Source organism: Equus przewalskii, chromosome 15 (assembly GCF_037783145.1).
Source record: "Equus przewalskii isolate Varuska chromosome 15, EquPr2, whole genome shotgun sequence".
Taxonomy (NCBI): Eukaryota; Metazoa; Chordata; class Mammalia; order Perissodactyla; family Equidae; genus Equus; species Equus przewalskii.
In genome coordinates, this window is record NC_091845.1 from 52,848,857 (window position 1) to 52,863,577 (window position 14,721).

A 14,721-nucleotide genomic window follows, 5' to 3' on the forward strand; every position below is an offset into this window, starting at 1 on the left:
ATGAAGGAGACAGAGTCTTCAGAAATTAATGTAATTTAGTAGCTTATGATAGCTTCCTGTTTAACACGTGGTCGTCTTTCCCCCCTTCATTTTTTTGATATTTTAGGTTTTGAAGACAGAAATAAACTACTTTAAAAGTGGACTCTTTCTTATGAGACTTCGTAGACATTCAGTTAGCTAGTTTCTTAAATGATATTCAAAATATTTGCTTGCATTGAGGAAAAGAGATGGGATTGTAAATACCCCCATATATAGTTCTTCCTGCATCTTTCCTTCACCAAAGACTTAAAAAGTGGAATGGGTCTCTTCTCTAATCCATTTCAAGAGTAAATTGGGTAGTGCTAGACAATATCTTTCACTGACGTGGACTCCCAGGAATAATTTCCCATCAGGCTGCACAAGCCTGTGCTCAATGGTGAAGGCTCCAGGCAGACCTTTGATATGACTTTTCAAGGCATGACAAGGCTCATGATATTTGCATTTGCTAAAGTATTCTCTTTGGTGTGGGTAAAACTCAACCAGACATGGTTAACACTTTCACCTCGAGGATGAACCGTAATACTGTCAGTGCCATCTTCCTCCCTACTGATTCCTGAGAGGGGCAGTGGTAAAGTTTATTTTTGTATGCTTTTGAATGGATTTCAGACCCATTTTTTAAGAGCTTTGTTCCAGTTCTTCATAGGGATTCTATCAAAGGTAAGAGGCCATCTGGCATTTTAGAGATGGGTCATTCTGCAGAAATTCATCAAGTTGTAGTTGAGGACATTGGTAATTGGAGTGGATCTTGGGATCACCTGAGGTGGTCGTTGAGGCTGGGCAGGATCCTGGGAATGTGAGAATGGCCACAGTGTTTTTCACTACTTCAAAAGCTTAATGAAATTTGAAACTTGACCCAGGACCAGTCTACACTGACTGATTGATTGTCCTTCTCAGTTGATGGCTGGAATGACATTAGCTCAGAGAGTGGACATAAGCTCTCTCTTGCTGATCCATAGTGCTGGTGGAAACACAGTGTTTTATGTCTGCTAATTAAAGATGACAAAGTGAATATTAGTTAACAGATGTTAGATAGTCTTTTAAAGCACTGCCTGCACTCTTGTGGCGCTAGTCTTTCCATTTCCTGCAGACTTGGCCTTTCTAATCTATCTTCCAGAAATATCTTCCAGTGTTTCTCTAAAATGCTGATCTGATCAGGGTGCCTTCCATGACCTGGCCCCCTGTTTTTCTCAAGTGCCATCGTTCAGTTCTCCTCTTCTTGTATGTGACTCTCAGGCCTTAAATGAGGCACATAAAATTCCATGAATGAGACAGTGCCCCCATATATAGTTCTTCCTCTGCACGAACTCTTCCCTCTGCCTTTATCCATCAGGAACGTAAGGACACACCTCACTTACCTTCTCTAGGGAGTCATCTGTGATCCATCTCTCTGCAGTTAGTCACTCTTCATTTTCTGCCACCACCTTATAGTGTGGAAATCTTGAATACACTACTTCTCATAATGTGTTGATATAACTTGTTTTCACACATTTCTCGCTCTCTGGCCTAGGAGCTGTTTATGTCCCTGGTACCAAGCATAGGACCTGACACAATACTTTCTTCTAAGAGTTTGTTAGAAGAATGAACAAACACATTAGAGATCTTGGGGAAAGAAAAGTTGGTCACCATTCAATCTATTGGATTCCATTGGGAAAAGAGCAGCTTCCTACATTGAATTTATCCAGCTAAATAAGTAGGATAAGAAGCAATATTTATGATTGGTCTGAAAACTGATTGAAGTACAATTTATTATGAAGAAATGAAAGTTTAGAAGTATAGTGTTTGGGGGGCTGGCCCCATGGCCAAGTGGTTAAGTTCACGCGCTCCACTGCAGGCGGCCCAGTGTTTCATTGGTTCGAATCCTGGGCGCGGACATGGCATTGCTCATCAAACCACGCTGAGGCAGCGTCCCACATGCCACAACTAGAAGGACCTACAACGAAGAATATACAACTATGTACCGGGGGGCTTTGGGGAGAAAAAGGAAAAAAATAAAATCTTAAAAAAAAAAAAGAAAAAAAGGAAGTATGGTGTTTGGTATATTCATCTATTTCTTTTCTGAAACATTAATTAGTTGGCTAGGGGAATAGGATTTTGCTATATGATAATCAATGAAAAAAATCACTAAAATTATTAAAATGAAAAGAGAATATTGTGGCAAATGGGATAGACAGATGCAAGCTTAATATCAATATTATAATGAGCTCATGCCACTGATTAAAATATCAAGATCCAAATAGATAATTGGCAAAAGACATACTGTGTAGACATTTGGTGAAAACTTGAGTAGACACTATATTAATAACCATATAAAATCCTCATGTCATTTGACCTAGTAACCACTCACTTGAGGCTTTATTAAAAAAAATTTTTTTAGAGCCAGCCCCAGTGGCCTAATGGTTAAGTTCAGTGCACTCTTCTTCTGTGGTCTGGGTTTGATTCCTGGGCACTGACCTACACCACCCATCTGTCAGTGGCCATGCTGTGGCAGCGGCTCACATCCAAAAAGAGGAAGATTGGCAGCAAATGTTGGCTCAGGGCGAATCTTCCTCAGGAAAAAAAAATTTTTTTAAACAAGAGTAACGCTATAAACCTGAAGTTGTTCATTGCAACATTACATAATATCAAAAATTGAAATTAACTCCTAATATTGAAGGGATGGTTATGTAAATTCTGTCATATCTATTTGAATATAATATGCAATAAGTAAATTATTGTCAATATTTGGTCATGCCAAAAGTGCTTTTGATAAGTGGCAGCAACAAATTACAAAATTATCTCTTATGTTCCTATTATATGTGTGCTTAAGGGGAGGGTCTAGGAGGAATTATGGTTAAAGACACTTTCTATTCTATTGTTTCAACAATAAAAGAGGCAAGATGGAGCAGTAGGAACAGCACTAGACTTGGAGTCAGAATCTCAGCTCCCTCCCTTGTTCTCTTCATGATCTCGAGCAAGCTCCTCAGTCTCATCTCTAAAAAGGAAATGTGATAACCAGCAGTGCAGGCCCTTGTGAGTAGTAAATGAGATGACAAAACTAGCACTCCCTCAAAGTTAGCTGAATGTAGTTTGAATAAAGATGGCTGTGCAATGACTTTTTCTTCCAATATGGTAGAAGAGATTGCAGTCCTAGTTACATTGGAATCTGCTTTGACTTTAGGAGTTAGATGTGACGTGGTCACTACTTGTACAGGGAAATAGGGGCCTCAGAAAACGAATCATACTGCTTTCAAGGCTCTTCTGTGGATTTGTTTTTTCTGCTTTTCTTGGCCAGAATGTGGGGTGGAAGAGGATGGGGTGGGTAAACTGCCAAAGGAGAAGGATGTGGTCTAGACTTCAGGGAAAGCTGGGAAGAGAGGTATTACATCTTGCTCTAAGATCAACAGTAACTCTTTGGCCTCACATTCATTTTAATATGAATCACGGAGATCATTTTAACATGATCTTCTTAAAATTTCACAGAATGTTAGAAATACAAAGAACTTCCAGTTCAAGATGGCTAAACGACCACATATTTGTCTCTTTTTCCTTCCAAAATGTTACCAAACAATAAAAAAGGAATTTTTTTTTAAAAAATGAAGCCAACAAGAGGGGAGCTGTCCATGCATGAGAGATTGCAAAAGATTTCTAAGAAACAAAAATAGATGGAGGAGTGGTGACTGAAGAAGTAAGATAGGAAATCTGGGACCCCAATGCGTGCAGAGGGGGCTTATAGAAACAGGGAGCAGGGAGTAGATTGGCCCTAAAGAACCCTGGAGAGGCAGGGTTGTGGAAATGAAGGTGTGACAATGGATGGAAATGAAACAGAGCTGAAAATGAGAAGTCAAATTTAATCTGTGTATTTCCTGTGAGGTCCTCCGCTCTTTCACCCCACATTCAAATAGACTATCCATCAGGGAAGCATCTTTCTACCAGTCAGAAAATCAGAATCTTTTTTTTTTCTTAAAAAAAAAAAAGTGCATAGCCCCAGAGCAAAGACCGTACATATTACATCCTCCTTGCCGAATCACATTAAAACAAAGCTCCCCACTGGACAAGCCTTGTTCCTGTACACAGAGCAGAACTGGCACAGAGAAGATGATTATGCAAATGCTGGTGTATTCATTTGCATTACCATTAAATATGAATGGACAACCAAGGATGACCGGATGATTGAGGACATCCGTAAAACCTGCAACAGGAAAGAGAAAGACCAGGATGAAATAAACAGAAAAATAACCCTAACGCTATAAAAAATTCAGAGGACAGGAGAGATATAAGCAAAACAGAGCAAATCCTCTCAAATGTACATCCTTCTGAGAGATTTGAGAAGATATTGTATCCATAAAATAAGAATGAAATACTTTGAAAAAGGAGCCGTTCAAGAACAAGAAAGAGTTCTTGGAAATTAAAAATAATCTCCTAGGGGGCCTGCCCCGTGGCTGAGTGGTTAAGTTCACGTGCTCTGCTGTGGCAGCCCAGGGTTCGTCGGTTCGGATCCTGGGCACGGACATGGCACCGCTCATCAGGCCATGCTGAGGCAGTGTCCCACATAACACAGCCAGAGGCACTCACAACTAGAATATACAGCTATGTACTGGAGGGCTTTGGGGAGAAGAAGGACTGAAAAAAAGAAGTTTGGCAACAGATGTTAGCTCAGGTGCCAATCTTTAAAAAAAAAAAAAAAAAAAAACTGCTAGAAATTAGAACCGGAAGACTGAGATGGAAATAGAGAGAAAAGATGAGAGAGAGAGGAACAATCTAGGATATCTAACTTACTTATAAGAAGAAAAAAATATGGAGATAAAGAAAATATCAAAGAAACAATACAGAATTTTTTCCAAAACAGAAAAGGATTTCTGAGCAGCCCGGCATAATGAATAGAAAAAAAATACACATCTAAACACATCCTTGGAAAATTTTAGAACATAGAAAATAAAGTGCCTATAAGTTTCTAGAGACAAAAAGCTGGTCACTTTTAAAAGAACAAGATTGAGCCCGGCCTAAGCCTCACTGGATGACAGAGGACAGAGCACAGTACCTGTGGCATTCTGAGGGAAGATGATTTTCAACATAGAATTCTCTACCCATCCAAGTTATCAACTAAATGTGACATTTTCAGACAGTCAAAGATTCAGGAATTTACCTTCCACCAACCAGTTCTTAGGAAGTTATTTGAGATTGCTCCAGTGAAATGAGGTAGTCATGAGATCCCAGAAACGAGCTAAAAGCCAGGACAAGAATAAGTCCCAGAATATTAAGCCTAGAGGAGAGTCGTCAGTCCCTTGGAGCAAGAGGACTGAGGGTTCCAGTAGGGAGTTTTCTAGGGGTCGAAGGGGTGTTTGGAGAGACTTGATACCATCTTTAGAAATTTGGAACAACCTAAAGAAGTGTTCACCTAAAAGGAGGCAGGAATAAAGAAAGGCGATTAGAAACCCCAGGGGGAGGGGCCAGCCCAGTGGCGCGGCGGTTAAGTGCGCATGTTCCGCTTCGGCGCCTGGGGTTGGCTGGTTCAGATCCCTGGTGCGGATATGGCACCGAAAGGCAGGCCATGCTGTTGTAGGCGTCCCACATGTAAAGTAGAGGAAGATGGGCATGGATGTTAGGTCAGGGCCAGTCTTCCTCAGCAAAAAGAGGAGGATTGGCAGCAGATGTTAGCTCAGGGCTAATCTTCCTCAAAAAAGAAACCCCAGGGGAGGGAAAAGAACACAAAAAGCTGAACAAGACAGAACACGCCATCATAGTATACACCACTTAGCAGCGCAGAGAGCAATACTTATATAGTTATGATAATGTGAGCACTATTGCTTGATTTTGAATTTACAGTCAATATACAGATGAAGGGAGTACTTATGACTACAGGACAGATTGCTTTAACCTTGACAGTGTGAGAGTATAACTGAGGGTTTGAAGGTGGGAGTAGGGAAGAGAACTCAGAGAAGGAGGCAAATAGCATTATCTTAAAAAGTGTGGGCATGGGGGGGCGCGCACAAAGGGTGAAGTGGTGCACCTAAAATATGACTGGCCAATAATAATGTACAACTGAAATTTCACAAGGTTTTAAACTATCATAACCTCAATAAAAAAACATTTGAAAAAAAAGCTGTGTGGACACAGAGGATAATGTCTTAATTGATGGAACTAAGAAATAAAGGTATAGGATATTATTTAAAGCTACAAAGTTAACCAGTAGAGAAACTGACAATGGTGATATAACCATGTTGGCAAGAACGGGCAATATCCAGAATAGTACAACTGAGCTAAATTCTCATGTATTAAAGAAATCAATGATACTGTTTTAAATGGATCAAATAAGAAATGGCTGATAAGTATATTATTTAGAGGTCAAAAGAAGTAAAAATAAGAACAGTTAAATGATTTTAAAATGGTTTCCTCTGAAGAACAGAACTAAGAGAATAGTGAGTCAGGAGACTATTGCTTTTCATTATAACAAACTTTTATCCTCCTCTTCTTTTTGTATTACTTTTAAAAAGGGAAATCAAAAAAAGAAATACGGAAAGAAATGTAAGGATCCTGAGAGACTATAATGCAACATACTTGGAGATGCTAGATGGACACAGACTTTTCTAAGGCCCGGAACTTACATCCATATCTTCTAGTGCTGATATAAATATGTGTGTGTGTGTGTGTGTATACACATATTTAATAAGGTTTTATTTTATTTTTTGACTTTTTATTTAAATATAATTTCAAACTTACAGAAAAGTTTCAAGAATAACAATAGTACAAAGAAAACTTGTATGTTCCACACCGAGGTTCACCCATGTCAACACTCGCTCTGTCCGCTTCATCATTTGCCCCTCGCTGCCCCCTTGTTTTCTAAACCATTGGAGGGTTGCATGCGTCGTTACGCTTTACCCCTAAACACTTCAGTGTATGTTGCATAAGAATAGGTAGGAACATGTTTTTACATAACCACAGCAAAGCTAACATTGAAACAAAACTTTAAGCTACCAATAATATTTAACCTACAAATAACGTTTTTCGCTCCTATAAGCTACTTCCCTTTAGATTCTGTTTTGCCGTGTATTTTTTTCCTTTTCTCCCCCCACTCCAGTCTTCTGCTGTCACTTCATTCTCTCTACTTATTTATGCTCTCTGTTTTGAAGTCTTTTATCTATAATTATTTGAATGATTCGTGGAGCTTAAAACACAGACATACACATGCTTAGAAGTAAAAACTTAATCAGATCCTGTTTTGGAGAAAGTCTTTCATTCCTTTGTTTTTCCAAAAATCACTGGCACTGTTCTTTGAGTCTTTGACCCTCCTTTTGAGAAATTAATTGTACAGATGTTTCTGAAGGTTTAACAGGTTTTTTTCCTTTTCTCTCTTTTTCCACTGTGGTTTATAGTTTGAAAAAGTACCAGAAGGTTTTATCCCTCCGTCCACACCGAAGTTTGCATATGGAAAAGTTGCTATGAAAAAGGTAAGAAAAAAATAACAGAAACGTTGCGAGTGAGGAAGTGGAATTTTGCATTCGTGAGTGAAAGTGTTATGCTGGGGAATTGGTTCGTTATTTTTCTGTGAATTTGTTTTCTGTGAGACTGATGGGGTAGATGATGTTTCTTGGAAAATGGGACATGGGAGGCAAGAGGATATGTACACTGACAGGGTGAGCAAATGAGCCAGGAGTAGGTAGGCAGTCTTAGATCGTTCAGGTCATTTTGGTTCAGTTGTCAGTTGTCAAAAGCAGTGCCAGGAGCCTTTATGGGAATAACGTGCTGCCCTGTTGTTATGGCTGGTGAGGTTCTTTTCCATAATTCACCTTTTATTAAGGGAGTTCTCAAAAGCCACAGGCATTTTGATAGGTATTTGCCCTTAATTATACACTCCCTTCTGTGTTAATATCATGTCTTAATTTTTGTGGTCTGTGGTTTATATGGTAAATGAGACGTCAGGGGGAAGCGCTAGAAATTAATCATATATAGAAGTTAAAGACAGTTTATTCTAGGAAAAGAGAAAAAGAAGAAAGATTTAATTTAATAGTCTGGAGTGACGTAAGCCAAAGTCAATTTGTTTTGACCTTCTGTGTCTTCAGGTTTTCCCCTTTTATAATCCCTAACTCCTACATGTCTTAACTCACAAGAAAAAAAAAAACACAAACAGTTACATATTTCTTAAGAATCTTGATGTTCTAAAATAGCATCATAAGTTTTTATCTTTATGCAAAATGCCAAACATGATTGTATAATTTTTCCATTCACGAAGCCCTTTGATATTACTGTTGGTTGCTCTCTGGTAACATTTTCCACCTAGTGTCAGATACGTGTGTTACATTCTGCAAAGACTGTGGTCTCTCTGCCTGATAAGAATCTTGCTTTAGGTTAATCAAACTTTAATCACATTTGTGAAGGGAGCACCTGCGACTTTTTCATTGCTACCGCTACTTAAGGAAAAGGTTGGTTGGTCTGTTTTAGAGCTGTGAAAAATTTATTTTTATGCAACAGAAAGTAACTGCAAGTATTTAATGCAACAAAATTGCTAAAACAAAGCTAGCTTAGTACCAAAAGCACATTCTTTTTTTTTAAGTAATTTTATTGGGATTATAATGGTTTATAACATTGTGTAATTTCGGGTGTACATGATTATTTCTCTGTTCCTGAATACGCTTCATCATGCTCACCCCTAGTAATCTAATTTTTCTCCATCACCATATATATATATATATATATATATATGTGCCCCTTTGTTCCTTTCGCCCACTCCCCAACCCCCTTCCCCTCTGGTAACCACTAATCTGTTCTCTTTATCCATGTATTTGTTATCTTCCACACATGAGTGAAATCATGCAGTATTTGTCTTTCTCTGTCTGGCTTATTTCACTTAACATCACACCCTCCAGGTCCATCCATGTTGTTGCAAATGGGACAATTTTGTCTTTTCTTATAGCTGAGTCGTATTCCATCGTATATATATATATACACCACATCTTCTTTATCCCTTCAAAAGCACATTCTGTTTACCATGAAGGAAAATTGTGTGGGCTGAAGTGGTTTTTCATTGTCAACTAAATATATACAATTTGTGATAGTAACTCAGCATATAACTGAATTAAATTTATATAGAACATAATTATATAGCATAAAACCTTTTACTGTGAATTGAATTCCTTTAATTGTCCAAGTGGAAAAACATCCATGTGAGTAGCTGAATTGATGGAATTGTAATGATTTTTTTTCCTGGGAAGTCCTGGGTTTGGAGCCAAACCTAACTGCAAATTCTGGCTCTGCCACTGATCAAGTGACCTATCTGAGTACCTGTTTCCTCATCCCTAACATGAGGATTCACTGAGGTGTGCCATCTCACCTGGAGTGTGTTAGGGACCGAGTGACTGGTAGCTGTTATCATTGTTGTTGTTGCATCAGAATAAGCATCCTGGGTTGCAAGAATACACAGTCATTTGGATTGAATAGGTATTTACTGAGTGTCTACTATGTGCTGGGCATTGGGGGTGAGCACAGTACAGACCCTGTCCTTAAGGAGCTGACTGTCTGGCAAGGACGGTAAAGGTAATCAACTGATCAACGATACACGCATGGAAAATATGCCACGGACAAGTTCAGAGGAGGGCGCAGTCATAGTGACTTCACTTGGGCATGTAGGGGAAGGCTTTTCGGAGGAGGCAGCCCCTGAGCCTTGGTTTTTAAGGACCTTTAATTACAGGAGGTTGCATTTGCAAATAAGTATGTTTGAAACTCTTTAAGATTGCCATTAGTTATTTTTCGTCAAGAGTTAGGGAACAGATGGAGATGATTGAAGGTGACTGGGGGCGGCGATGTTGAGTGGAATTTGAACCATTTAGGTTTATTTAGGAGCTTGGTCCAATCCACTAATGTCTTTGATAATTTGCAAATGATGTGATCCTCCATTCTGATTACCAGCAAGGGGTGACAGTGAGTGAATGCTGCTTTTGTTTCTTTTCAGTTAAAAACAGTGGAGGGAGCTTTGGACATTCTGTGTCCTGCTGGGCCCATAAAAAGCCTTTATCCCTTGACGTTTATCCAGGTGAAACAGGTAGGTCTTCAAAGGTAATGCTTCATCTTTTTTTCTACTTGCAAACTGTGCTTTCTGCACTGCCTGGTAGTGCCTGTTCTAAGCACAGGGACCAAAACGGTAAGCAGATACATCAGACCTGAAGTAAAGGTTCTCTTTAGCTGGGCTGATCTTTCCTATGTTTTTCCCCCATTTCTTATTATCACTCAAGTAGATAGTGACTCAACCTGCTTCAGCCTGCTTCTGCAAAAGCTATAAATCGAGTACATTTCTGATCTGATTAATCTGTATTACTCGGTACCAGAGAAAAAACACTAATACTCAAAAAGGACAAATTAATTATTTGTCCTTAGTTAGTTCAAAGGTGTAAGGACAATGTTCTTAATAGAGTCAGTTCTTAGAGATTTTTTTCCCTGCTTTTGAAGAGAACAGAGCATATCATGTATGTGTGTGTGTGTTTGTGTGTGTGTGTGTTTAATCTCTAGGCACGGCCCCATCTTTATTTTAAAAGCTTTTCCCGAACTTGTTTTTTTTAATTGAGGCAACATTAGTTTATAACATTATATAAATTTCAGGTGTAGATCATTATATTTCTTTTTGTTTGGAAAATTTCAAATCTGAAAAAGCTGCAAGAATAGTACAGCAAACCCCTATATGGCTTTCACATAGTTAACACTAGCCTAACCAAGTGTGAACAGTCGCTTCCCTTACTTTATCTTTCTCTGTAGGTGTGTGTATGTATCAACGGCTTTTTTTTTTATTACCATTTGAGTTATTTGTCAAAATCATGACACTTCACCCCAAATATTGCAGCATGTATCTTTTAAGAAGGACATTATCCTGTATGACCACGATCACACTTAAGAAATTTCACATTGATACAATCCTATTATCTAATATACATTCTGTAGTCAAGTATCCCTTGGCATTCCAAGATCATGCATTGCATTTAGTTATAATGTCTCTTTAGGCTTCTTTCTTCTGAAACTGTTGCTCAGTTTTTTTTTCTCTCTCTCTCATGACACGGACGTTTCTGAAGTGTTCAGGCTATTGTTTTGTGCACTGCCCCTCACTAATTAGGTTCAGTAAAATATTTTTGGTACAAACGTGACAAAGGTGATGTGTCCTTCTCAGGGCACCATATCAGATGCCCATGAGGTCAGTTTGTCCCTTTGTGGTGATGTTAAGTTTGATCACTTAGGATCTCAGCCCCATTTTTTGAAATGGAAAGTTACCTGGGTCCTCCTTTCTGACTTTCTGTGCAGCTCACCTCTGGCAGGTGTCTGAATGATAAGGTGACATAATAATAACATATCTAATCTTAGTTTAGTGTATTTTTTGCCTCCAGTTACTATTTTTACGCTTGTGATTTATTCCAACAACTCCGATTTGTGATAAATTATATGAGTAATTAAGCTCCCCTCCCTGCTTCTTCATTAACATTGGGTAGAGTTCTTAAGTTCTAGCACACACTGGCTGTACGTCTATGTCTTCTTCTATGAAATGGAACCTGTCTTCATCTGTCAGGGCCATTGAGCACGTCAGACAAGACACGGCCACTCGAGCAGTTGGAACTTGGGAAGTGGAGTTCAGGTTAATGGATAGACCCTTGCAGTCACCGCTCTTTCTCAGACCCCTTCTGCTTTCCAATCTGTGGCCAAGGCAGTGCTCTCATAGCGAGTGGGGCTCCCTGGGCCCTGGCTGTTTTGGGTCCAGGGCAAGTCCACGGAATGTTTATTTCCAGTGAACCCATGGAGGGCACAGCTGCAGGGAGTGGGGTGCAGCCTTGGTACCTCTGAAGCTGGCCCCCCCGTGGTCCCCCGACCTCCGAGGCCTCACCCACACCTTTGCAGGGAGCAACACAGCTTCCGCTCCCCTCCTGGAGGCCCTTCGCTAGGTTTTCTTCAGCCTCTGAGTTAGAGCTTACCGCTTTGGTTACTTTCAAAAGGAAAAAACAAGAGAGAGATGGAGACTTGGTGTCTAGGAGGGAGGCATCCTTGTGCTTGAAGATTTGAGTGGCAGTCCCAGTGGCATTTCTTGAGTTCAGCCCTTTCCTGTAACACAGGAACGTGGGTTAATGTTTTGTCATCTCCTCCAGATCACCGTCCCGCTTGCCGGAGGTACGCGTCCTTGCTTTCCAGGCCCTGAAGTGGGGAGCTTCTTCTCTGCTCCACGCTGGATTTCTATTTGGATTCTCTTCTGTGACTCAGGATTAGGTCCCGCTCACTGTCGCCAATGTCTACAGCAGGAAAGTCACTAACTGAGGCTGTGGGTGCTGGTGCTGCCGAGGCTGACTGTTTGGGGCCTTCCTTTCAGACCAGGGCTACTAGCATCTAAAAGTATTTTCTGACTTAGCAACCGGTTACTCCCCCATCTCTCACTCTCTCTGTTTCACCCCTGCTCCTCCACTTTAAACACTTTCTGATTGACTCTTGTTTTGTATGTGAGAGCAGATTTTAGCCCAAGAACCTGGAGAATGTTTTGCCGAACATTCTTGGCTTTGTTGTTGGTTGTTTGCCTTTTTTTGTTAGGTTCTTTTTTTGTTGGTTTTTTTTTTTTTGAGGTAACATAAACCACCTTTGGATATATATGATAGGGTCCCCCTGAGTGATTTTGGGCAAATCACTTAACACATTCCAGGGTCTAGTTTCCTCGTGTGGGAAAGGGGTCTTGGCCAACATGCCCTTCAGGGTTTCCTGCTGTGACGGTTATTCTATGATCTAAAAACTTAAGCCAGTTCCCGTTTTTCAGACCAAATTTTTGCTAGAGGCTGGGGAAGCTTTTCATTCCTTATGGTTTTAGAGACAGCACTTCAAGTAAATCAAGGGTGACCAAGTTCTCTTCAAATGAACAGCAAGAGTGATGTGTTTTTCTGACATTCTTTTCTAATCAGTATTTTGGGTTTGTGCTGTACCGAACAACGCTTCGTCAAAACTGCAGCAAACCAACGCCCCTCTCCTCACCCCTCAATGGAGTCCACGATCGGGCCTATGTTGCTGTGGATGGGGTAAGAATTGTCTGTGAACTGTGCAAGCTTGCCCCAACATGGACATGCGTGGTCTGCACTTGGTAGCGTGGCATTCGAGGCCTCTGCCCCCTTTTCCAACTTCAGCCTCCGCCCCTCCTCTTGATAGCTTGTAGCTGTGTCCCCTGGCTTCCTGATGTGGCCTCATCCATGCTCCATCTGCCTGGAATACACCCCCTCCACCATGTCAACCTGGAGGGCTGTGCTCAAGGCCCCACCTTCTCGGAAACCTTCCTGGTGTCCCCAGTCCAAGGCCGTCCTCTCTAACTGACCATAGCGTGTAACCTCTGTCTTCTTTGCTCCTTGGGGACGGGGTCCATTTTGTACATACTAGAATGGTGATTCATTTAACTTTGTGCCTTCATCCTTCATGAGAAATTGTATTCTGAAGGATTGCTCGTGATAATTATAGCTAAAATAGACAAACAACTTTGTTTCATAACAAGGAAAGATACATTTTAGGATTTCCATTCCTCTCACTGAAACAATCATGTGAAAGAACAGGTGAAGAGATTTTCCTGACCAAGAGTATGTGTTCAGAACAGACTTTAAAATTTAAAATTTAAAAATTTCCATTCCATTGTCATCAGCAGCTTTAACTGAGTGGAGCAAGTTTCTAAGACATTCTGTATCTACTGATGGCAGTTGTTTCTTGCATTCCAATTTAGGGGTTGTCTTAGTGAATTGTGGTCAGTATAACATCAATTTTTTTTGAAGTGTCACCTTTAAAAAAATAGGAATATGTTGCTGCTAAAATACCTGTTGTTTTCCCTTATTCTGTTACATAATATTCGTGGTTAATGCAGCATATCAGGTATTTTGAGGTGAGACTACTCCACCTAACTCTCTGATTTTATCTCCTTTATCTGATGTCTCGTCTCTCCATCTTGTTTTAGAGCTACTTTTTATGACTGCCTTCTGTGCTGGCAGAACACGAAGCAGCTCCTGTAATAGGAATCTCCCCTGGAATTTTTTGCCTCCATTCCCTTTCTAGTAAAAATAGATGCACAGCAGAACATTCCAGAGCAAAGGAAACCAGCCTAGACCTTTTCTTGCTCTGAGCTGTGTCTGGCGATTTTCCTGTTTAGAAAGCATTGATTGGAGGAACGTGGCCACCTGGCCGGTGACTTGAGCAAAGAAGCCATCGAAGCATTGCCTCCCGAGTCTGGTGACACTTCACAGTGGGAAAACGAGTGCTGAATTAACTAATGAGCAACCTCTCTGCTGTCTTCTCACCTGAGTTAATTTTCATTTGGCATTGAACCCACAGGTCCCCCAGGGAATCCTTGAGCGAAATACTGTGACCACTCTGAACATAACAGGGAAAGCTGGAGCCACTCTGGACCTGCTGGTGGAGAACATGGGGCGCATAAACTATGGCACATATATCAATGATTCTAAGGTAGGACCAGCCACACTGTCAGGAGTGAGGTTCAAAGGTTGACAGGACTGTGCCTAAGCCGTCCAAGGAAGTCTTTTAAATCCATTTAAAAACTCATGTATACATTCTTTCCCTTCAGCCCTGTTAAGATAGAGGCGATGCTTAAAAGCACACACTTTGCCGCATTTGATGAGTGAACCTGCCTGATTTGTTTTGCAGCCTAGAAGATGGGTTATTTTGAAGACTTGCTTTCCTCTGCAGGTGATGAGAAAGTTGCACTTTGCA

At 40.5% G+C, this 14,721-nt stretch overlaps 1 protein-coding gene across 3 annotated transcripts in view; it reads left to right on the forward strand.

Moving 5' to 3' along the window:
• The window catches only part of GLB1 (galactosidase beta 1), a 90,644-nt gene that overhangs the window by 54,680 nt on the left and 21,243 nt on the right, over nucleotides 1–14,721 (forward strand). For all 3 annotated transcript variants that reach the window (XM_070575889.1, XM_070575891.1, XM_070575890.1), the window contains exons 11-14: nucleotides 7,389–7,463; nucleotides 9,962–10,051; nucleotides 12,924–13,037; nucleotides 14,326–14,457. In XM_070575889.1, coding sequence (XP_070431990.1) covers nucleotides 7,389–7,463; nucleotides 9,962–10,051; nucleotides 12,924–13,037; nucleotides 14,326–14,457 — 411 coding nt within the window. The remainder of the gene's footprint in view (nucleotides 1–7,388; nucleotides 7,464–9,961; nucleotides 10,052–12,923; nucleotides 13,038–14,325; nucleotides 14,458–14,721) is intronic.